The sequence below is a fragment of the Sciurus carolinensis genome, chromosome 2 (assembly GCF_902686445.1).
Source record: "Sciurus carolinensis chromosome 2, mSciCar1.2, whole genome shotgun sequence".
NCBI lineage: Eukaryota > Metazoa > Chordata > Mammalia > Rodentia > Sciuridae > Sciurus > Sciurus carolinensis.
In genome coordinates this window covers 173,637,204-173,662,615 of record NC_062214.1, presented here as the reverse complement: position 1 = coordinate 173,662,615, position 25,412 = coordinate 173,637,204, and the positions used below count along the sequence as shown (strand labels likewise).

The 25,412-nt window shown below is 50.7% G+C and overlaps 1 protein-coding gene across 2 annotated transcripts in view; it reads right to left on the bottom strand.

Moving 5' to 3' along the window:
* Positions 1–699: 699 nt before the first annotated feature.
* Jdp2 (Jun dimerization protein 2) overlaps positions 700–25,412 on the bottom strand; it is a 37,645-nt gene continuing 12,932 nt past the window's right edge. The window contains exons 3-4 of one of the 2 annotated variants that reach the window (XM_047541541.1): positions 7,989–8,093; positions 700–1,827 (exon numbers count right to left, since the gene is read on the bottom strand). In XM_047541541.1, coding sequence (XP_047397497.1) covers positions 1,642–1,827; positions 7,989–8,093 — 291 coding nt within the window. In that variant the 3' untranslated portion in view covers positions 700–1,641. The remainder of the gene's footprint in view (positions 1,828–7,988; positions 8,094–25,412) is intronic. The other variant, XM_047541540.1, reaches the window with a different exon arrangement.

Here is a 25,412-nt window from a genome sequence, read left to right as displayed (position 1 = left end):
CTCATCTAGAGCTTCAGCTAAGTCACTTGTAAAATGAGAGGAATAATTCCTATTTTGTACTGTCCTGAGTAGTAAATGAGACTATATATGCCTGTCACACTAAAAGTCTTCAACTGGGGCTGGGGTTGTGGCTCAGTGGCAGAGCGCTTGCCTACCACGTGTGAGGCACTGGATTTGATCCTCAGCACCGCATCAAAATAAATAAAAATAAAGGTATTGTGTCCATCTACAACTCAAAAAAAAATTATATAAAAAAAAGCCTTCAACAAATCGTGGCTGCAGGTTTAACTTCAGGGGTTTCTCACTTCCCCCCTGTGAATCAGGGACAGTTGCTGCCGTCCCGTGCAATGCTGCCATGTGGATGACATGGGACAGCCTGTGGAGCCAGCACCAGAAGAGCCAGTTCCTCTAGGCTCTGGGGGGCAAGAGGGAGCAGTGTTTCATTCCCCAGGGACTGCTCAGTACCTTGGAGAGTACTGCCCAGCCAGCGTTAGTGGAGCAAATGAATGGAATAAGAACTCTCAGAATGGCAGCTACGGGTTACTTGAACTTCTCTCAGCTTCAGCTTCCTCACCTGTAAAATGGGTATATTAATACCCAGCTGGGAGGGCGGTGGTGGAAACCAAGTGCCAACGGCAGAAGCTCCGAGCGTTTTCTGAGCCTTGCACCCTGCTCCCCAGCAGACACCACAGGAGGCGCTGGGTAAGTAAGAGCAATGTTTACTGAGCAATACAGGACTGCGCACTAGGAAGGGTTTACAAGGAGGGAAATGGACCCCAGCCCGCCCCGGCCACCCCCGACACCCAGAGACTACAGTACTTAGGAGTTACACACAACAGCCATAATTGGTGGATATCTGTCCATAACAAACAACCCATAGCATATTTATACTGTATCACATCGAGTGATTATAGAAATCCATATATATATTGCTTGTATAAAATCTTTTTTTTTGTAAAAAATATTAAAAAAAAAAAAAAAGGGAAGTATAAAAACCATGTGCAGTGGAAAGCCCTGCCAGAACAGCCAGTCTGTAAACATTCAGTGAGTGTGTGCTTTGGAAGGGCGCCCGCGCCTCAGTGCCCACGGCAAGCTCCAGCAGGCCGGCGAGGGCGCGCCCGGCTGCCACCTCCCGGGCAGGGGCCTCGGCCCGCAGCCGGCCCCTCTCCATCTCTGCGTCAGGGTCGGGGAGGGCTGGGGGCAGGCGACTGCAGGTTCATGCTGAGTCCCACCCTCAGCTCCATTTTGGTTACGACTCGTGGCTTTTCCTGGCTGCTCGGGGGTCCCTCGGGTGGGCTGCATTGGTGGAGAAGCTGGAGACCTGCCCGAGGCTGCCGGTCGGGCATCTCTCTGCTCCAGGTGCCTCAGTCCTGCCTCCTTCCAGCCGGACCCCAGGCAGGCCCGCCCTACCCGCAGGTCAACTTTGGTCTCAGCGCTTGGTCCCTCTGGGTTTCTTCAGCCCGCTCTTCCCCTCGTGTGGCTGATCTGAGTTTCACGACAGAGCCCGCCCGAGGCCGGCAGTGCTGAGCCTCAGTGTAGAGTTTTTCATGCACCAAGGAAAGGCCCCTGGGAGCCCCCTCCTCCTCCTCCACCTCTCCTCCTCCTCCTCCTCGTCCTCCTCCTCCTCGTCCGGGCCCATGGTCACTTCTTCTCCAGCTGCTCCAGCAGCGGGTTGCCTTCGGACTCGGGCGTCTTGACGCTGTCGGTCCTGACGATGCAGGTGGGGCGGTGGCGGTTCAGCATGAGGATGAGCTGCTGCCGCTCCTGCTTCAGCTCCTCGATCTGGGTCTTCAGTTCCGCGTTCATGAGCTCCAGCCGCTCGGACTCCTGCACAGACAGACACACACTGTGAGCCTTCGCGCCGGCTCTGGGATGGGTTCTGCCTGCGGTGGGCGCGGGGCACCCGGGAATGGCATTGGTATGGTCTGCTAGTTCCCTGTGGCGGTTGAGCCTCTGGGTTAACTACTTTCTGCAGGCAGTGACCATCCCACCTGTGACACTGGGCTCTGTCACAGTGGCAAGAGTCCAGGTGACATTCCGGGGCCAGCCTGGCTCGTGTTCCATCTCCTTTCCTCCCTCCGTCTATGCAGTGGCCTCTTTGCTACTGCTCAAATATGCTACATATTCCTCTGCCACAGGGTTTCTGCACAGGAAGCAAAAGGTGGGCAAAGAACAGACACCAGGAGGATCTAGAGCAGGTCCGTGGAGGGTCCCCAGAGGGGACTTTGGTGGCCAGAGATGGCGGTACAATGGCGAGTGCTTTGATGTATGATAAATATATAGTGGGGGATATTCTGGTCTGTGGGATCCGTGAGCCAGGTGTGGCCACGTGGGTCCTCCTAAACTGTAAGTCTATAATTATTCACAGAGTCTCTTCCGTACCTGCCGTAATCTAGACATCTGTCCACAGAGAGGCAATGGTCAGGCATCCTACTGGATACAGAGTGAGGTTTTAAACAAGTGAGATTTCCAAGGCACTTCCAGCTGAGCTGGAGAGGCTCTGAGCAAAGGAAGGGATGTTGATGACTTTGGGGGTCATGTGTTCATAGTGGGGTCACATGATGGGCCTGGAGGGCCTACAGAATGACAGAAAAGCAGTTGAAGGACTTTTTTCTGGGACTGTGTCTAAACACTTATAACACCAGTTTGAGGGCTGAAATTTATTCATGGGCCGGCCAAGGTCAATAGTTCTCAACTAGGAGTGATTCTGCCTCCCAGGAGACATGTGACAATGTCAGGAGACATTTTTGGTTGTCACAGGTGGGGGAGGGCGGGCAGAGGCCAGGTCTGCTGTAGACACGCTGAAATGTACAGTGAGAACACCCAGTCCAAAACACCAGCAGGGCAGAGACTGAGCAACCGAATCGGTCAAGAAGCAGGCTGTGGTGTGACCGAGGATGTGACAATCTGATTGTCCCTCCACCAGCAGAGGGCAGTGGGACAGCCTCCCTTGAAGGGCTCTGGAGCCCTCAGTGGGGCACATGCACCCCAGGTGGGCTGTCTTTCTCATTCCTGTCCATCTGGATTGTTCCTCACGTTCATCTGGCAGCATGAGCTCCAGGAGACTCAGGACAGCTGAGAAAGGAGACCTCGTGACCAGGTACCCAGAGACTGAGTCTCAAAAAAAGAAGGAAAAAAAAAAAAGTGCTTAGGGGAAAAATATTAAAAACCAGTTATGGTGGTTTTTAGTTTGACAGGTTGAGACATGACTAAGAAATTGGCCTGGTCCATGGTTCTCAGAATTCTGACAGAAATCCACCTTGGGGACCAGGAGAGACCCCACAGGAAACCATAGTAGTAGGTGACAGTTTGGTGCCAATTTTAGACACCTGTTATGAGTAACCTTGGGGACTTCTGACATTCCAGTTCCCCCAGCCCAAGGTGTTACTCCATTCTCAAGTTTTCCTGAGCTTCTGCCTCTAGAAGACTCAGGCTAGTCCACCACCCAGAGGACCTGCTGGAACAGTGAATGTTCTGGAGAATCCAAAGGCTCTGTGGAGCTTCTAATCCCAGAATTTACTGGCAAACATCAGCCACCCAGGGCTCAGGAGACCTTCAAAGAGGATTAATGAGCAGGGTGTGACCTTGGTTTAAAAGATGAGTTGGTTCTGGTGGGTAGAGAAGGGTAGGGGAGAACTTGCAGGTAGGATCACTGAGTGAACAAGGACACAGAGGTGGGAAAGCAAAAAGATATGTGAAGGAGATCCAAGTGGTCCACGTGCCCACAGCTCACTTTTGGACAGTGGAGAAGGCAGGAAAGGCAGGTTTAGAGTAGGACTGTAGCTCTGGAAAGCCTGTGGGTTCAGCATCAGAGTCTGGAGCACGTTTCTTAACTTTTCAAAGCCTTGGTTATCTCACTGTAAAAGGTGATAACCCTGGGGATTAGACTCATGTGGGAAAATAATATGAAAAAGAAAGAGAAGCAAGATGTTTCCAAGAAAACTGATGACGGTCTGGATTTGGAGAATGGAAGAAACAGGGTGCAGAGCTGACTGTGAGCCTGAGGAAGGGGTCCTAGCAGAGTCTGGGAGGGGAGCTGTTCTGCAGAGTGTGGGCGGGGCCTGGAAGAGGTTTGTAGGTACAGTGAATTTGAAGTCAAAACTGACATGCAAGCAGATGTGTCCAACACACAGAATCATTAATATTGCACACTGATGCACCTGTGAAAAACCGCCACATGTCCAAGCAGCCCTCTATGTGGATGTCAGTGTCACCTGAGACCAAAGAGGCATGGGGCAATTGACTTCCCACATGCAGCTGTCACAGGAATGCAGTTGTCTGTTGGTTTTGGAATGTGAGAACCTATCACCGGCTATCTTGAACTCTGCCTGGCTGTTACAATGTCACTAACCCACCCTTTGCTTTCATTATCTTTATTATTGGTTGGTGCTACATATTTATTTCTTGTGCAACTATAAGTTGTTGTGTTCAGAAGAATCTCTTTTTAATCATGATTGTAGAAGTAGTTTGTGGCTTTGTAACAGCAATTACCCGATTTGTCTTCCTAATGAACGAATGGGAACCAGCTAGGACTTTCTCATGTTAATTAGGAACTAAAATGATTCTATTTTTGTTGTTGTTGTTTACTGTTTTGACTTCTGGTAGATATTTATTGCTCTAGAAAATTTGAAACCATTTGTTGGTTTAGAACAGAATCAGTGCAAGTGAAGGTTCCGCCCCCTACACTGTGGCCGGCAAAGTCGGAAGAAAGAAAAGTTAGGTAGGTGAAGGGCTGGGTGTCTTGGCCAGGTCACTCCCTGTTTCTGGGCCTCAGTGGCTTCCCAGAAAATGTGATGATTGGCCCCAAAGACTTACAGCACTAAAGTCTCTGACTTTATATTTTAAAAAGTCCAAAAAATAACCCAAAGGTACATAAAATAGAGTTCCACTAACTTTTTGTAAGAGTTGGGAAGGAGCCAGGTGTAGCATTCAGAGCCTGAAAGATGTGTCTCGATGAAAATCCTGACGTTGCTACTCGCCAGCTCCACCACTGTGATCGTGTTTTCTAATTTCTCTGAGTCTGGGCAACCTGAATAGGATACCAGGCAGCACAGGAAGCCCTGGTTCTCAGTCTGCTGGCTCGGCCACTGTGTGACCTTGAGCCAGTCTTTAATTCCTCAGGATCCTCCTCAGCGGAATGGGGCTCCTAGTCTCCTCCTGGAGTCACTGTGACCAGCAAGAAGAGAGTTCTACAAAGAGCTGAGAGCACCATGGGAACATGAGGTGGCATTGCTCCCAAGACCCAGAGAACCTGTCTCGGGCGCAGCGTATGGAAGAGAGACACCTGGGACTGCTGCTCCTGGCTGCGCACAGAAGAGGCATTTGGGTGGCCCTGGGGCCTATAGGGTGTGGACCTGACCCCTGCTCAGGGTTCAGGGCCTCAGCTGGTATAGGCAGGGAACTCTCCAAGGCGCAGTAAGAACGTCCCGGGGAGGGTGTGGGTGTGGGGGGTTTGGAGGCCCAGTCAACCCAGGCATTACATTTGTGCCTAGACCTCACACTCAACCTCCGCTTCCAAGACCAGGACAGGGTGGGGAGTGGGGCTGGACCTGGGCCCAGACAGTGCTGCCCCAACCTCTCCCACCTAGACCCCCAGGCGACACTCATCTCATCACCTTCCCAGCCTCGTCTTCTCTCACTGGGACAACGAGGACACTACCTCAGCTCTGCAGCCTGTGCCCCACACTGTAGCCAGAGGATCCTTCAAAGGTCTGCCCCTCTCCTCCTGAAATCATGCCATGGTTTTCCATAAGTCGTCATCCTAGTCACTAGGCCAGGACAACAGGCACAAACCGGGACTGTCCCAGGCAACCCAGCATATAAGACCACTTTACAAATCCAAGTTCTGGGCCTGCCTGCCTCTGCAGCCTCTGCTCAGTACTCAGACCTGCAGCCATGCAGACGTGCTTTCCGATGCTGTAACCACATCTGTAAACGACACCTCCGGCCTCTGCACGAGCTCTTCCTGCTAACCCTACATCGTGTCCAGCATCTTATTACTTCTGCTGCTCTGATCTCACAGTTGAAGCATAGACTTCCCTTAGCTTAGCCTAGGACAGGCCCCCTGCAGTTCCCATGCACTGGGCCACCCCAGTGATACCCAGAACACTGACTGTTCCCCATTTCCTGCTTGCCACCCAGGGTAGATGCAGCCTGTTCATCCACGTGCAGCACAAGCGGCCGGCATTCACTCATCCTTGATTGGATGGACAGGTGGTTGGGCAAAGGGAGAATGAGTCCATGCCCTCCACCTGCTATCGGTGATTTCGGGCAAGTAACTTGACCTCTCAGAGCTATAGGTCAATCACTAAAATGCGAATAGTTAATATCTCACTGGACTGTTATAAAGATTCAGTGAGACCTGTGAAAAGCCTGGCACATAGTAGGTGCTCAGCAAGTGTCACTGGAATGAAGGGCAGCGAGTGCTGTTTGTCTGGCAATGACTGTATCACACTGTCACTGGTGTGTTGGCTCAGGCATGTGGTGCTGCTGACCGTCAGACAGGGGCATCCAGCTCGAGGACTCTCATTCCTCTGCCCTCGTGCTCACAGCCTGGAGGTCTGCACATGGCCCTGCCCTGTCTACACGTGTGACTTCAGAATAGCTTTCTTCCTGCAGCAAGTGTGAGAAGGGATCCCCCCAGATCTCCAATGTCTGAGAACACCAAGGCCATCCCAACTCCCACAGGACCGTGTCTGCCCCTGCCTGTGTGTCCCCCAGTGTACCTGGCAGAGCCCTCTGGACATGTAACAGATGTGTAAGAACAATTGTTGAATCAACAAATGAGCAAAAGAACAAATGAACTGATGGATGAACTGATGAATTAGAGCCAGTATAGCAGAGTGGAGGGCGAAGGCTTGGGGTCAGCCTCAGGCTGGGGTCTCATCCCACCCAGTTGCTGAGAGACCTGGGTGAGTGACTTGACCTCACTACACCTTGGATTCCTCATCTGTAAAAAGACACTCACCTCATATGGTTATTCAGTCAACAAAATGAAATCAGAGGGGCTGGGTTGTGGCTCAGTGGTAGAGCGCTTGCCTAACATGTGCAAGGCACTGGGTTCAATTCTCAGCACCACAGACAAATAAATAAATAAAGGTTCATCAACAACTAATAATTTTTTTTTTTAAAAAAATGAGATCAGAAACATTTTACACAACACTTAGCACAATGCCCAGCTTTACAAATGCTAGCAACTTTTGTTAACTATTATACATTGGCAGAACAGCACCTGTCCATATGTGATTATTATATATTGTTACAACTATTATTTATTATATTTACTGTTATCATGATTAGGGACTGATGGGTATTGGTCTGGACTAGTCAGCTTTCTGATTGTTTCTTCACTGTCATCTGTCATTACAGGGATGCAGGGAAGGTCTAAGAGACAGCACTCAGGGGAGGGGAGAGAACAAAACACCTGCTTGGCACATTCCATAGAAAGGGCAGGTAAGACCAGGAGGAAAAGGCTGCACAGGGCTGACCTCTGATCCCCAGAGGCAGTGGCCAAGACTGGGGGAGAGTGGGGACATTTTTCAGTGGGGCTGACGGGTGACCAGGTGGGATGCAGGGCTGCATGAGCCACTGTAGCTAAGGGAAGGTGCTCATCTCTGTACAAAAGTGGCTGGCCCAGGGGCTATGTCCACTGCCCGGGTGCAGGACGTTATCATCTGGCTTCATGAGCACCCACCCTAGACAACAGTGGTGGCCAAAAGGGACCAAATTTGGTAGTGCCAGTGCTGGGCCATGTGGTCAATTGGCACTTGGTCTACCTTCTCTAGGCTTCCAGGGGACGTGTGGGCAGAAGCTGCTGCAGGCTGCCTTGGTTTTCTGGGTTTTGGGAGAGGGTATCGGATGGGTGGCAGAGAGGACAGGGGTGTGGGCATTGATTCCACACCATCTGATGATGTCTCCTGGTGCAGAGAACACCAGCCACTCCAAAGACCGGACAGGCCTCCCCCCGCCCTGGCCAGCGGCCGGCTCACCCGCTGCAGAAACTCCGTGCGCTCCTTCTTCTTGTTCCGGCACCGAGCAGCTGCGACTTTGTTCTTCTCCCGGCGCCTTTTCCTCCGCTCCTCTTCCTCGTCTAGCTGTGAGGGCACACAGCCACCGATTAGACACTGAGACCAGCTGGGAGCACAGCCTCGCCCAGGACACACGAACACAGAGGGACAGTTCCCCCTTCCCAACCGAGCAATCACGCATGTTCAGTCCACTGGCTGCTGAGAGGATCCTCTCTGGGTGGGTGGGCATCCCCGGAGCACCTGCTGTCCCACCAGCCCAAGGATGGCTACCTGGTTCTGCCAGAGTTAGGGGGCCAGGAGCCCCGGGAAGCCCTTTCACAATACTGCACCTGATGGGTGGACCAGCCGGTTCTCCTTGCCCGGCCCAAGGCCTGTGGGCATGATTATCCGGGCCAGTAGTTCTCAGACACTTCCTCTAAAAGTGTCTTGGGCATGGACACTGGTTTCCCATTCCACCCCCGCCCCTTTCACCTCCCAGTCTTCTTTCATCCCTCCTCTCACCTTATGCTGACAGTCTCCCAAATGCCCCAGGGAAATCCTTCTCCCTGCCTTTGCTTATTCTGTGAGGCTGTGAGGGAGCTAGGGGATTCCAGGGCACAGCCCAGGGGCCTCCTGTGTCCCTGGGCTTGCTTCTCTCCCAGGACATGTTGGAAACTCACCACGCATGAGCCCATTAGATGGGGAGACAGAAATCCACCACCCACCAGCTCCGCCTTTGAGTCTAAGTGGCAGTGGTTAGAGTTTCATTAGCAATGACAACCAGAGCTGCCATCTGTTGCCTACTTTGCTAAATACTCTCATCATTTAATTCTCACAATCAAGTCCTAGAAGACTTGCTATTATTGTCCCATTTTACAAATAGTGATACTGAGGTTCAACGGCTCAGTTTATCAAAGACCATACAACAAGGAAATGACAAAGCCAGGATTCCAATTCAGATTTCACCAGCTTCAACTCTCCTGCTCCTGACCCCTGGTGTGCGCAGGGCACTTTGGTATGGTGCCTCCTGCTGCCCATTACCTATTAGGAAAATCCGGAGGACTCAGGGCCACTGGGCAGGAGCCAGCTGAGAGTCAGAGGCCACTAGAGAAGCTGTCGGACTGCCCTGGGCTTGCCAACTCTCTCACTTCTCGGGCAGGGGTGGGGCGGGGGTGACTCTGGCAGCCCAAGGCCTGCAGCAAGGTCTCAGCCCACAGGGCGACAGGCCAGGAAAATAAGCGGCCTCTCTCCATGCACTCCCGGCATGCTCTAGGAGCTCAGGACACAGGGCCCGAGCCTGGCAGGGCAACCCTCCTCCTCCTTCCCCACCACCTCTGCCATCCTCCTGACCCACTCTCACCCCCGCGAGCTGCTGGAGAGGCGCCTCGTCAACACCACCGCACCCAAGCACCTCCCAACCCCTTGGCCTCCTTTGAAACGGAACCAGAAGTGACAGCTCCTCTGGCTGACCCGCATCTGGGAAAATAGAAACCTGGCCGAAATTGATTCCGCCCAACCTCAGCCTCACCCTTCGGGTAACCGTGACGACAGGCCCAGGGAAGGAACTGGAGGAAGTGGCCGGCAGCGCAATCCCCCCTCGGCCAAGAGGGTTTGCCCACAAACTGTCAAGGTGATGTGTGCAGGCTGGGCACTGCCGGGCTCACGGGGCCTCGAGCCTTCCCTCGGCGGACACGGCCCTGGCCCCCAAGGCCTGACTCCCACCCCACCCCTGCACAGGGCTCAGCTGCACAGAGTCAGGAGCAAATGCAAAAAAAGCCCAGTGCTGAAAGGAAGCTTAACAGACCGGCTGGGCCACCCGCCCTCTGCAGTCACATCTGCCCCTCCTGCCATCACGCCCTATGCCTCGGTCTCACCTTCCCCAAGCCAGTCAGGTCTTCCTGGCCCCCACTAAGAGGAGCTTTCTATCCTACCTGGTAAACTCCTACTCAACCCTCGATAGTGAATGTCACCTCTCTGCAAAGGCTCCTGTGACACCCCAGGTAGAATCAGCTGCCTTTCCTGTGCTCTGTCAGAGCCTGTGGCATCTCATCACAACCCCTGGTTTACGTGGCACCTGTCTTCCCTGTGGGTCTGGACACAGGGACCTAAGCCTGGCACTTAGGAGCTTCACGAATGTCACTCAGATGAATGAATGGAATAAGGATTCCAAAGAAAGATGCCGTGGGCTGGGACTCCTTAGCATCCATCTGCTTCCCTTTTCCCTCGGTGCTCCTGGGGCCTTCCTGCAGCGATGGCCTCGTCTGTCTGTAGGAGGTGAGTAAAGCTGGAGCACTGGGTCCTGCCTTCCCCAGAAGCAGAGTCCAGACTCAGGGGCACGGGGCACTGATGGCCATGGCAGGTCTGCACAAGTCCCAGGAAGGCCCAGGAAGAATCGCGAGTGTGTACTTAGGCTCAGGGCCCAGCTCCATGGCCTCTTTCCACGTGTCCCCAGTGCTCTGGGAGCCCAGGACAGAGGGCCTGGGCCCCGGCAGGCAGCCCCTTCCTCCTTCCCCAGCTTCCACGCTCATCCACAGGCCTTCCCTGCACCCATACCCCACTCAGGGGACATTTCCTAGTAAGGTAAGACATGGCCCCAGAGTCCCCTGCCACCCCTTCCCCATCAAGCTGGGGCCATGTTTTCCCTAAACCCTCCTGCTGCTGTTTAAGAATTGCCCCGGGGAGATGTAGAAAACCGTTGTCGAAGCCCCCAGATATAAAGTGGGATCTGCAGGGGCCCCACAGCACCTCAGAATCCTCTCACAGGTGCCTGCGCCATCTGTGACCCCAAATGGGACCGCCTGGGCCCTCCTCCGACCCTCTTTCAGGCTCTTCTTGCATCTCCAGAGTGAAGGCTTCTGCCTCCTTCCTGAGCCTTCCTGAATTCTCTAAAGCATTTGGTCGGAGTGGGGGAGAGACCGCGGTGTTGGCACCACACACAGCGCAGACATCTCAGAGCAGAAATCCAAACGGGAGGTGACGATGCTCTCCAGACACAGCTGGGAGAACCCCGGTGTGTGACAAGGGGCAGCCTGATGTTCACTCAGGGCGTTTAAAGAACCGCGGAGCATGTCTTCCCTGTTCTTAAACTCACTTCTGGCTTTGTTTTCCCCAAACTCCCAGGAGGGCCCGAGGGCAAAGCAGACTGCTGGCAGTCAGGGGAGCCCCTGAGCCACACCTTGCACTGGAGGAAGAGACCGGGGACCCAGGCCAAGAGGGCACTTGTATCTGTCAGCCCTTCCCTAGCCCTCCCCTCCTCAGAGGCTCTGTTCTCAAGTCCCTGATGAAGGGCAGGGAAGCCCCAGACCCTGTCCACAGTTGACTGGACAAGGTCACCGACCTACTAAGCTGGGCTGTATTCAGTACTTTCACTAAGGTACTAAGTGCTGGACTGGGAGACATCTGGGGCCACCAGCTTTGGCCATGGGGCCAGAAGCAGAAAGATCAGGCTGCTAAAGAAAAAGATAAACAGAGACCAGAGAGAAACTGAGCTACAGGAGGGAGTCAGAGAGACAAGAAAACAGAGAGCAGGAGAGCAAGCAGGGGCCAGACCAGGGCCAGCAAGCAAAGGGCCCCCGGCACACACGGGGGAGGACGCCCCTCCCTCCCACTCATGAAAGTGCAGGGTCAGCACCTGAGAGTTCGTGTCTCCTTCACTATCGTGCCTGGGTCCTTCACTTGCTCATTCTGGCCCTGCAAAAGCTCCAGGCAGAGACAAAGATGGGTGGAGAGAGGCAGAGTGGCAGAGAGAACCACAGACACATGGGCAGAGGCAAAAGCAGCAGACAGGCAAAGACACACACAGGAAGAAACTATCTTGGTCCTCTCCATCCCACTCCTTGTGAGGCCTGAACACGCTCCCTATCCTTGGGGTTCATGATTCGCACCCCTGAATTTATCCTGAAATTTCCTCCTTTGGCCTGGAGTGAAAGTGAGAGTCTGTTATTGGTGGTGGTGGTGGTGATAGTGGTGTGTGTGTGTATGTGTGTGTGTTTGTGTGTACTGGGATTGAACCCAGAGCTTTACCACTATGCTACATCACCAGCTTTTTTATTTTTATTTCATTTTGAGATAGGGTCTTGCTAAGGTGCCAAGACTGGCCTTGAACTTGCAATCCTCCTGCCTCAACTTCCCAAATAGTAGGCATTATAGGTGTGTGCCATTGTGCCTGACAGTCCCCAAGTGAGTTGAGAAGGTTTCTGCCACTTGCAGAATGACATCTGGGACACCAGGGTTGTACTCTTGTGAAGACAGGGGATGATAATGGAGAGTAGAAGATGGTCCCCAGTGATTACAGGAGGAATACTACTCAGGAGCAATGTAGAACCAATTGCTGGATAAGGGCCTGGATGAAGTAAGAACCTTAAACAGCAGCCATAAAAAGCAAACAGTGGGTACCCAGTAGGGAGAAACAGGAGGAATGAAAACCCCTGATTCCCTGCTGCTACCTCCCAGTGGCCAAGCCCAACCCAAAGCCAGAGTGCAAGGGATGCTGGGTAATGTGGTCCATTGCACTAGGCCACCTGGGGCGCACAGCACGGTAGAACAGGAATGGAGCTGACAGGCAAGGGAGAATATCCATGTGACCCCCACGAGCCCACCACGGTACTAGCCCCAGTCAGGACTGGCAGGCAAGAGAAACACACACAGGGATCAGGGTCATCCCTGCAGCTGGTTCTGACTGATTTCTTGCCAGCTCAATCCCTGTGGAGTGCTCCAGCACTCCATGACTCCAAGCGTGGCCCCAGACAGCCAGGTATCAGCCCCACCAGAGCGCCGGGTTAGACGTGCCACTCTCAAACCCCCCCAGACCTCCTGAATTGGCGTCTGTGTGCCAAACAATTCCCAGGTGACTTGTGTGCACCTAGAGGTTGGCTCAGGAGGCCGTTAAGTGCTGCTGGAGTTTCTCTCCACAAACACTTTCTTCATTTCAGTAATCACTACCACCACCGACCTGGTCATTCACCCAGAAGCAAACCGCGAGTCATCCTTAATCCCTTTCCTCCCGCGGCTCATCCGGCAGGTTGCATCTCTAAGCCTCCCACCCGCACCTCTCCAGTCCTGCTGCCTATACCCTGGGCCCAGCCCTCGACCCTGGGCCCTCGACCAGGCCAACGGACCTACGCCCTCTCCCTTGCTAAAATGTAAGTTGGCTCCTCTGCTTAAAACTCTCCAGCAGTTTCCATCACAGGTGGAATAGGCTCTAGGCTGCTCTGCAGGACCCACAGGGCTGAGGAGACCTGGCCTGCCTGCCTCTCTGACCCTCCCTTCTCTACCCCTTAACTCCAACAGGGCCTCTTCCTCAAAATGCCAAGTTCTTTCCTGTCCCTGGGCCCTGCACTTGCTGTCCTCTCTGTTGAGTGCTTCTTGTTGAAGACTTTGCTGACCACCCAATCTGAAGTTAGCCCACCATCATCCCCCTGTTTATTTCCATCTAGGTGCTTTCCACTAATTGCATCTACTTTTTCCACATCTGCATTTGCCTGCCACTTGTCACTCTCCCCCGAGAACATTAGTTCATCTAATTACATAAATATCTCTACTACAGGTCATGCATGGTGGCACAGTATGGGCTTCTCCACCTTAGTAGACAATCGAGGACAGTTCTATTATCCCACCTACTTTACAGGTGAGGGAACTGGGGATATCAAGGCTGCTGGGATGGCCAATCACACCACAGGGTTCCAATCCAGGCCTTTGGCCACAGGGCCTGGGTGCTCCTACTTTTCAAAAGGCAAGTGGTATTCCCCACACATGTGACAAAGTCCCTGACTTTTTCAGTTACATCCTTACCATGGGAACATAAATCAGTAGCAGAAGCTTCCAACTCTAAGGGCAATGATCATTTTTTGCTTATCCCTTGTTGGGTTTTCTTAAATTAAAAAAAAAAAAAAAAAAAAAAAAAGGTCCATTGCACAACAAACACCAATGTGTACCATGCCCGCCACCTGGTTCAAGGAGAGGCTCCCGCCCACCCTCAGAGTGGCAGGTTCCTCAGCTCCCTTCTGCAGGCCACACAGCTTTGCCACGGTGGCAACAGTAGCCCAGACGTGGATTTAAATTCTGACATGTCACAGGCTTTTTCAAAATGAGATCTTGCAAGATGCACCGAGAGACGGACTGAGAAAAGAGAAGTGACCCATTCCACCCACAGCACCGGAAACACAGAAACTCTCATGCGGACAAGGCAACGAGGGAAAAGAGCAATAAAACCTGCAGCAAGGAAAGGTAGAGAGAGACACAAACCAGCACTAACTGCAGCGGCGGAGGGATAAAGCGACTCATCTCACACTGAGAACAGCAGGCCAGGGCATCAGGGTTGACGGCATGGGCTTTGGGTATCTTCAAGGACTCAGATCTCCAGAAACTGTGCTACAGAATGGCTATGGGCTCCTGGACAAGTCGCTGGGTGTCCCGGAGCCTCCACTCCTCACTTGTAAAAGGCAGGCATTGAGCCCTGCTGCCCAGGGTCCTCATGAGGCCTATGTGCCAGCCCAGAGCCTGAAACACAGGAAGAAGGGGTCCGCAGAGGGCCGCTTTCCTGTGCATCCCGTGAGCCTGGGAGACAGTGACTGTGCACAGCAGCACACTCCGCCTCCCTCCTGACAGCAGGTGGCACAGAAAGGGGACCTGGGGAGAGGGAGGAGCAGGGTGGGACAACCCTGCAACCTCCAAGCTAGCCCAGGCCAGAGCTGCCAGCTAGGCCCACAAGAGCACCCCCACCCCCACACGCAGAAGCCACATTTCAACACCAGGGACCCATAAGCACCCTGGGAAGTAAACACCCAAATGCCAAACATACCAGACATTCCCCCATATAAACAGGCTCCGCTGAGCCAGGGGCTGCGGTCCCTCCCTCCTGCCTGCCCCCTCCACAAAGTAGGACAGTCCAGGGGTGGGATCTTGGCCAGGCCAGGCCAGACCAGTAGGGAGGAATGAGGAAACCCCAGGGGCCATTGTCCAATACCCTTGCTGACCCTCTGCTGCCCACAGAGGTTGGGAGGGCCCTCTCCCCCAGCACCTCCCTGGGGCCGAGTTGTTGGAAACTGTCAGCCACCAAGTCTCTTCAAACTCCTCTGGCCTGGCCTTCCCCCTTAGATGGCTGAGGTCCGGACCTCAGCTGCTCCAGGCAAGAGTGTGCAGGGCTTTCAGAAAAAAAATTAAGACAAATGATCAGTCAAGACTGTGATTACAAACTCAGGTCACCTCCAGGAGCCAAGCAAGTAACGAACCATTAGCGAAAGAGGAAGGCGAGATGGCGCCGGGCCTAAAAATCTCCCAATTTTTAAAGTTGGCAATGAATTCCAAATTGAAAGAAATATTACATGAGTCAAACAGAACACTTCAGGGGGCCGCCCCAGCCCGTGGGCTGCTGATTTACAACCCCAGCACACACAAAGCCCAGCAGGGCTGTGGCCAGAAGCCTGGTCCTCACCATGGCCACGCCCTGCTCTGGGACCTCGGGTCATCCGTTCACCTTCAGACCTGAGGCGCATCTTTAATAAACACATCACCCCCACTTCTCACTAGCCTCCAAACACCTGTGCAGGCTGGGTCTGGGGGCCTCCACCTGCAAGTGGGAAAACTGCCACTCGGCAAAGAAGCATCTGCCAGAAGTCACCAAGGCAGAAAAAGAGACTGGACTCTACTCCAACTGGCAGGCAGCCTTCCTCATGGCTGGTGGGACTAAGACCTCCGCAAGGCCCCTCGGCTCTGACTTCCCTGGGGTTTTATTCACCCAACCCTAAAGGGCATGTTGGCCTGATGGCTGGAGAAGAACCAGTTGTGGGAAGGACATCCCCTACCCCACCTTCTTAATTTTGGTACCAAGGATTGAACCCAGGGGTGCTTAACCACTGAGCCACACCCCCAGCCCTTTTTATTTTTTATTTTGAGACAGGGCCTCACGAAGCTGTTGAGACTGGCTTTAAACTTGCAATCCTCCTGCCTCCGCCTCCTGAGTCACTAGGATTACAGGTGTGTGCTACTGTGCCTGCCCCCTACCCCCTTTTAAGAAATGGCAAGCATCTAGGTTCCAAGGCTCACACTTGAGGACAGGGATAGGGACCTCAGGACAAGTGTAAAGGACACTGCTAAGTTCATCTCCTGAGCCTCCTGCCTCCTGTGCTGACTATATACCATCCCTGTTCCTGGATTCTCTGTGTCCTGAGTTCATGACACTCAGCTTGTCTGTCCTCTGATTGTGCCTCTTCAGTCTGTTGCCCGGGACCCTCTCCCTATGTCCAGGTGATGCTTCCAGGCTCATCCCTGGCCTTCTGTTCTCTCTGGAGCAGTCCATCCACTCGCGTGGCTTTGAATGCCAATACACCCTTGTTTTCAGACCCAGCCATTCAACGGCCAGCTGAACACTTGGTGTGAACGTCCTCAGTGCCTCAAAGCCTTTGCCGACCGCTGGTTCCTGCATCTCTCCACTCCCGCTGGCCCACCTACTCCCATTTCCCCAGAGTTAGAAACTCGGGCCTCACCCTCACCTGTTGCCATTAGCTCCAGCTTTGAACACAGAGGTCATCCAGGTCCACACCGAGTCAGTCCTCAGATGTGTCCTCACTGTCTATCCCCACCGCCACTTTCTAGGACTCCAATTCGGCATGACCATCCTCCATCCTAGCCACTGGAGGGATCTTTCCAAAATACAAATATGGCCCAGTCACTGATCTTTGATGGCAAGAAGTGGCCCTTCTTACCTTCAGGATAAAGCCCAGGCTCCCTAATGTCAAGCAGGGATCCCTGGACTTGGCCTCACTCCTGTGGTCTCACCCGCCATCCACCCCAATCCTGTGTCTGTGCTCAGAAGCTCTGAGCTCCTCTCTGCCTCACGCTTCCCTGGCGGCATGCCTTTGCCGCACTGTCCCCTTGGCTTGCTTCCATGTCTCTATACATTCAGCTGGAGCATCACCTCCCACAGAAATCCTCCCAGATCTCACACCCTCCAGGCTGAGGAGGTATCCTCTTCTCTGAGCTCCCGCACAACTCTGAGCTCCTCCTGGTCTCTACTGCATCGTATTCTATCCCCAGTTTCAGCCTCCTTCACCAAACTGGGAGTTCCATGAGAACGAAGTCTGTGCTTTGTTGACTTTTTGCATTCCTGGTACCTTGCAGAGTTTGTGGCAATCAGTATTGCTCACTACATGTTGGCTAAAGGGAGGGAGAGAGGCCTGGTCCACAGTTAGTGGCCTGGACCAGAACCCAGGACTCCTGACTCCCTGTCCAGTGCTCTTTCTACCTCACTCCAGCCCCGGGACAAAACGAAACACCTTTGCCTGTGCACAAACCCATTCACAGAAGTTGTGCTCGCAGCAGCTCAGCCAACCACCAGGTGAAAGCTCTGGATAGGAGTTGGCAGAGGCAACAGTCCCACCTGCCAAAGTGACTCACTCAGTTCCCATGGCTGGGCATGCATGGAGAACGGGCAGCTCAGTGGTCTCAACATCTGTAGGAAATGGTGGGAAGGGGCAAAGCTGTAAACTAAGCTCCCTCCAGAGGTTCCAGAACTGAGGAGATCCACATGCCCTCATGCATCATCAGGCCAGGAGTTCCAGTTCAAGAAAGGGGAGTGAGTCTGCCCAGGACCCCAGCTGGGACAGTGGCAGGACCAGCCAGAGGGCACCTTCTTGGAACTGGAAGCCTGACAACCTGTATTCTTTGTTGGGCATCAGTGCCCACAGGTGGATCCATCCCACCAACTTCTCTGTCTCCCCACATTTCAGCAAGAGGAAGCAGTTCTCTGGCCTTGGACCTCCCAACCCCTCTTGTCCACAGGAAAAACTTTTTTCTGGGTTAAGAGAACCTATAAACCAGGCTTTGTGCTGGTTTCTATGAACAGACTGGGGAAGGGCCAATCTCTCAAAAAGCCAGCTTGTCTCCACTGCTAAGAAGAGACCATTGTGTTTGGAACAAAGCCTGAGAAAGCCTGCTGGGCAGGCTGACACCCATTTGCGGATGGTCCTGCTGAGGAAAAAGCAAACACTTGCTACAAATTTGAGAAAGTCCAGAAGTCACCTTGGCACAGGCAGAAAACCACCACGGAAGAGGAAAAGAGACAAAGACTGCTGGGAACTCCTTTGCTGGAAAAGAGCCATTTAGAGAAGGATGACTTGTTAAAATGTGTCTATTCCAGTTTTTGGGTCCCCCCCCCCCATTTATGGTTTGTTTAGTGGGGTCTGGTTTCCCACTAGGCAATTAGTCTAGTTTCTTGCCCCACAACAGCTCTAACAGAGGAGAAAAGGAGAGAAATAGTGGCCCCCCAGGACTCTCAACACCCCAAAAGATGAGTAAGAAGCAGAATATACCTGCCAGGGAAACCCATTTTCTTCTCAAAGAGTTCCGATCCAGTCGAAACCAATTCTGGAACCACAGCAGCGAGTGGTGTAATGTGCCTGGATTACACCAGGTCAGAAAACAGAGAGAGGAGCTCCTGCTGAAGGACTCTCCACAATTACACGAAAGTGCAGTCCTGGCACTGAATATCTATGAGCGGGCCCTTCTGAAAGCCCCAAGTTGGCCAAAGTCAAAGACTACTTCAAGTGCCATCCTATTAAAGCCTTGGAAGTCATTTGTCTTTCATCACGAAGGTGAAAAGCAAGGTCCTTGGTTTAATTATTCTCCACCAAGGCAGCTCCGTTTAATCTGTATGCAGGGCGTGCGGCTAAAACACGGATTTCAGCCAATTTCTTTCTGGCACAAGACATAGATAACAGACAAATTGCCCAGCAGAACGGGCCACCTCTACACGGAGGGTACTGAACGCCTGCTAATAAAAATCACACCGAGGTGACAGGGCCAAATGAGTTCCCAACCAGGGATGCCTGGCCCAAAGGATGGAAGGGTGATTTTACTGTGAGTGATATGCGTAAGGATTTGGATGCAATCAAAGTTCAGAGGGGTAAAGAAAGGCTTGGCCACACTGAGGCAGAGGAGGCCCGACAGAGCTGTCCCCTCACCCCACTACCCCGCGGCCAGGCATGTGGAGCAACCCCCCAGTTATTAGACCAGAGCAGCTGAGACTCCACTTTAGGAGCAGAAATGAGGCTCCTTTGGCCTCAGAATAGCTCCTATGATTCCCCTTTTGGAAAACAATAAAGCATCTTGCTATTGGCAAAATCTGCTGCTTAATTAGTTGGGAAGTCGCTTAAGACACGGAGACTGGCAATGCCATGCCTAGGATCCCCAGATGTGGAAATAACTGGTTTGGAACCGTGATTCAGAGAGCAAGTCCTGCCTCGCTGAGATTCAGGTACTACATGCATTCATGGCAGGCAGAACCATCCAGGAAACTGGAGATAGGTTTGAAGAAAAACGTTGGTTTAGATCCTTGCAACCATTCGCAGATAGGATCTTTGATAGTTAGAGTTCGAAGGCACCATCAGGTCATCTAAACAGGCAGAAAGCATCTGAGTCCCCTGGGGGGCTTATTGCATCACGGATCTCTCAGCCCCACCCTCTATGGCGTGGGTTTCAGTAGGTTAGGGCAAGACCCAAGAGTCTAGCACTTCTAACAAGCTCCCAGATGCGGGTGTTGGTGGTCTGTGAACCGACTTTGGGGAATACCAAGACATAAAACCGAGAGGATTTTAGAGCGGTTTCAGCAGAAGCTGCTTATTCACATGATACTGCAAAATACTAAATTTAGACAAAGCAGAATTTTATCTACAGGCTTACAGTTGTAACATACACTTATTATAGTCACATGAGAAAATAAGATGTGTTTTGATTGATACACAACTTTTAACTCAGAGGTTATGTGGGACAGTTGCAGATTTGACAGATGCGGCATGCAGATTATTCCTCTTTTGTTCTCCTTGGACAGTCAGGTCAGAAGTTAGTTACAAATGTCAGGTATCGGGGCAGACAGACAGACTGCTTCCTCGGCTGCTGTGCACTCTCAGGAGGCCCGTCAGTTAAAGACAAGTAGCAGAAAGAGCTTTGTTCTAAAGCCTCTGCAGAACAGATCAGCCTGGCAGCAGATGCACCTTGGCCGCGCTCTCCAAGGTATTCAATTTGATAACTAATAGATTTGAGCATGTATGTGGGTCTTGCTTTCTTTTAAATAGAAGAGGAGAGATTATGCTTTAAAAATGAGGCCCTGGCAGGTGACTTGATCTCAAGGAGCCTCGTTCCCCAGCAACTAGTGGTACTAATGACACCTGCCTCCCAGCGTTGTTGGAACAGATCAGAAGACATGATGTCTGCAAAGAAGTTTGCAAACCATCAAGTTCATGGCTTCGGGAAGCCATCTGTCCTAAACACATTGTCCTTACTCCTTCAAAGACCTAGGCTGGTTTCAACCAGTAGCTAAAACTTACTGCTCCATCAGGCCAATCCAATGAGAAGGCTCTCCAGGGGATTCTGATGTGCAGCCAGTTAGACACCCCTGTTCTAGACCCTTTCCTCTGCAGTTCTGTACCGAATCCCATCTAAGTCTTTGTTTCCGGAAGGCTACTATCAGTAAGAAGGAAAGAACAGAAAATAACCCAAAAAAGCTCCTGGCTTCTTCACTGCTACTGGCCTAAAAAGGGGATTTACTAGCCATGGCTACTAATTATGGAGCAAAGCGACACACATGGTGATGTGCTACGTTACCCCTTTTAATCCTTCCCATGTCCCATGAGGTAGATGCTATCCTTTCCCATTTTAAAAAGTTTTATTGAGATAAAATTCCCACACATCACATGGAGTACCCAAGGAAATACACACTTCATCAGCTTTTAGTGATGTCCCACTCTCACTATAATCAATTTTGGAACATTTCCATCACTTCTGAAAGAAACCCCACAACCTATAGCTGTCACTCCCCATTCTTCCCATTTTCTTAGCACTAGGGGACCAGGGGACCAAGTTCTATTTCCTGTCTCTATGAATTTGCCTATTCTGGACATTTCATATATATGAATTATGCAATAAATGGTCCTCTCTGAAGGGCTTCTTTTACTCAGGAGATGTTTTTGAGTTTCATCTCTATTGTAGCATGCAGGTATTTCGTTCCTCTTCATGGCCAAATAATATCCCATTGGATGGACATGTAGCCCTTTATTTATCAGCCAATCGATAGTCATCTGAGTTATTTCCACTTTGGGGATATTATGCATAATGTTTCTACAAATATTCATGTCCAAGTTTTTGTGTGGACATGTTTTCCTTTCTACTGGGTATGGAATTGCTAGATCATGTGGTAACTCTGTTTAGCCATTGGAGGAACTGCCAGACTCTTCTCCAAAGAGGCTGCACCATTACATCCCCACCAACATCTTATTATCGCTTCTTCACATCCTCACCAATACCTGCTAGTGTGTCTCTTTTTTTTGTTATAACCATCCTAGTGGGTGTGAAGTGGTAATTCACTGGGTTCTCATTTGCATTTCCTGATGCTTATTGATGTTAAACAGTTTTTCATGCACTCAGTAGACACTTAAATTTTTTCTTTGAAGAAATGTACATTGAGATCCTTTGGCCATTTACAACTGGGTTGCCTTTTTATTATTCAATTGTAATAGGTTTATATATGTGTGTGTTTTAATACAAACCACCTATCAGATACGTGATTTGCAAAAACTTTCTTTTATTCTGTGATTGTCTTTTTATACTTTGTGTCCTTTAAAGCACAAAAGTTCTCAACTTTTATGATGTCTACTCTATTTTTTGTTGTTGTTTGTGTTTTTGGTGTCATATCTAAGAAATCATTGCTTAATCCAAGGTCATAAAGATTTACAGCTATTTTCTTCTAAGAGTTTTATGGTTTTAGCTCTTAAGTTTAGGTCTTTGATCTATCTTGAGTTGATTTTTGTTTATAGTCTGAGGTAGAGGTTTCTCTACCCCCATTTTAAAAAAAATCCTTCCAGGAAAACAAAAACAAAGACAGTCTTGTTTTTCTTGAAGTAGAAAATGAGTCAATGTTGGTAAAATATCGAATTTATAAACACAAACCCAGTCATCAAGTAAGTGAGAGGAAGGTTCCCGAATTTCAGTGTCCAGGGAAGCCCTTGAGCGTGTCTTGGTTTCATTTCGTTCACAATCTAAAGTCTACATTCAGGTTATCCCATTCCTGGTCCACTGTTCAAAAACTTCCCCAGATCTTCTTCCACACTCATTAGACCAATGTGCTTTTCAGCTCTTGTTGACTATTTACTTCATTTCTCACCATGCTACCTTGAGGAGCCGGCCCCCTTCTCTAGTGACCAGGCTCCCTTGGCTAGCTTCCCATCTGTTCTTGGATTATTCGAGATGTGAGAGTTGTTATAGTTTGGATCTGGAATGTCCCCCAAAGCTCGTGTGCTACACTACCGGAAGATGGTGGAAACTTTAGGAGGTGGGGCCTAGTTAAAGGAAGTAGGTCACTGGGGTATGTCCTCAAAGGGGATATCTTATCCTGGGCCCTATGTTCTCTCTCTTTCTCTCTCTTTCTGTTTCCTGGTCACTATGAGAACAGCTCTACTCTACCACATGCTCCCTGCCATGATGTTCTGCCTCACACAGGATCCAAAATAATGGAGCCCAGTGACCACAGACTGAAACCTCTGAAACTATGAGCCCAAATAAGTCTTTCCTCCTTCAAGTTATTTTCTCAGGCATTTTGTCACAGCAATACAAAGCTGACTAACACAGTCATAATATGCTGTTCGCTCCCTGATCTCACATTTGAGAGCCAGCTTCCAACTTACTTCTTCTTTATTCCTGACCAGGGAAATGTTTCCACAGAGCTAAAAATACCTACATCACATGTCTTTTTTTTTTTTTTCTCCCACATATTTACAAGGGAGAAAATTGAAGCTCAAATCTAGTGACCTCTCCGGGGTCAAACTATTCCAATGCAACATCTTGCTGCACTGTTTGCAAAAAGCCTGGGTCTTTATTGGTGGGGGCTAGTTTGTCAGGGGGTAGGGAGGAGGCAAGCAGTGGGGGGCTTGTCATCCCGAGTGTGCACATGCACTGTGCACAGTAAAGGGGGACGCTGAAGTCACAGAGACCAGCACAGCATACGGCAGGATGTGCACAGCCTTGAGGGGTGCTAGGCCCAGAGGAGGCCTGGGACCCTATTCCCAGAACCTCTGCAGCCTGCTTGAATCTGTCTGCATGTCCTTCTAGGACTTCACGCTCCAGCTTCAGGCCACGTCGCTTTGTGCCTTTTTGGGGAGAGAGACTTGAATGGCTCCACATTGTTGATCAAGGTGAGCCTCACCTGGGAGAAAACTCAACTTCCTAACTTGGAGTCCACGTTGCCAGTGGATCTGGGAACACCAAAGTAAGATGACCAGCACTGACTGAAGAGGTCATTTCATAGGGCTGCTAAGAAACTGGTGGCTGATGGGAATCCAGCAATAAGCTTAACACCACAGGAAACAAGATAAGGGGTCGCCCAAGGCAACTGAGGGGAAACAGAGGGCTGAAGGATCTTCCCGCTCACACAGTATGAAGATAACCGGAACTCCAGCTGCAGTTAAACTCCATGAACCATCAGAAACAGGAAGGTCTGCTTGCTTCCCTGCACTCCAGGACACAGACTCAACACATCAGAAGGACAAGCTGTCAGATTAGGTGATTCACTACACTGGTACTAAGGTCCCAACAGAGGTAATTTACAGGTAAAGGAACTCGCGCTATTGTTAATGTCATCTCTGCACTCAATGTCCCAGTTAACCCTCGTGACGAAACTTGATGAGTTTCAACTTCCTCGCTGAGGACACGTATGCTCAGAAGGAGCAGCTGCCTTGTTCAAGGTCCTCCTGGGGATGAGCGACAGAGCCGCATTGTGAACTCTGAAGCTTAAACTCAAGCCCAGAGCTCTAGCAGCCCCTCTGACTAGGAAGCCAGGATGGTTCCCGACTCTCACATTACCTAGGTGTCTCCCAACACTCGGGCTGCCTAGCACTTCCGGGGCAAGGGACCCTCCAGGAAATGAAAGTCCAAGTAAACAAGTTTTTGGATCAATTATAAAAAGAAACTTGTGTAATTCACACATTTGCAAGTCAAGTCATAATCCTACCTTACATGTGCGTATCTTATTAGGTGACAGGCATCATCTCTAGAACCCCGTGAATGCTCAGGGTATGGGATCACATGAGACTCAGTACCACACGGGTCAGTGTCAAATTCTCTCATCACTTTCAGTCACTATCACTCATTCCCTCTCAAATGTAATTGTTTAAAAACAAAAAAGCTAGCCACTTTTTAAAATGTGCCAACTAATTGAAGGAACTAAAGTGGAAATTCAGGATTTCAAAGAAAGGACAGATTGGATCTCTGCCAACCAAGTATGAGACCAGAAAAAAAAAAAAAAAAAAAAAAAAAAAAAGCATCTCAGCCAGGGGAAGAAAGCCAATGCTATTCCAAAGAGCCACAAATTAAAAACCAATTATGCAAGGCTTGCTAAAAAATCTCAGTGGGCTGCCTTTACATTTCAAGTCACTAAAAACACAAGCAAGTTAAGGCCAATGTTTTCCCCGCACACCAGCTGGTTTGGGGCAACATTTTATGCTTAGGCTAGAAACATGGATGGATATCTTAGTCTCTTTTATGAACATACTCTGAGGACATCACCTGCATCTGAGAGTGAACTGCTTTCTGAGGATACCCGATGGCTCACAGATTCCAATTCACCTTTCACACAAAGGTGAAAGTCCTTGAAATGTTTCACAGGGCTCTGAAGAAATTGGGAAGTCACCAGTGTGAAATCCACCAATAGCTACATTTCTTCTCCTGCTCTAAAGATGATGAGAAATGGATCTAGTCACCAGGTGAGAATGTGCTGGAAACTGCACCAAGCTGGAAAGGGCAGTATGTGATGGTGTGCACACACCAATTCCTTGAGGTTAAACCCACAGAAAGCAACCCCGAAGGATCACAGGGCTGGAGGAAAGGTATAAATGGCTTAGAGTCATGCTCAAAAAGGCTCTGAGTAATCTCTGAGCCGACTAGTGAAGAGGTTCCCGAAATCAGAGATTCTGATTCCAGTGGCCTGGGGTAGCGTCTGGAAATCCAAGATCTAAAGAAGTTTCCCTAACCTGTGAGGATGATCGGCCAAGTTTGGGGAATGGATGACTTGATTTGATTTGTGTTCTCCCTTTTCTCCTTTTTCTTCTACCTGCAGTCCTTTAAATTCAGAAATAGAAAACCATGGAACAAGAACAAGGTAAGTGGGCTGGGGTTGTGGTTCAGAGGTCAAACACTTGCTTAGCATGCATGGGGCACTGGGATTGATCCCCAGCACCACATAAAAATAAATAAATAAAATAAAGGTAGGAGTGTGTGTGTGTGTGTGTGTGTGTCTGTATAACACAAGATAAGAACTAGGACGACTAGACATATAGTAATGGAGGAATAGAAAAATTTGAATTTAAGTGACACAGCTAATAATGCCCAGACCAGTAAGCAGGTATTAATACACGATCCATGTGA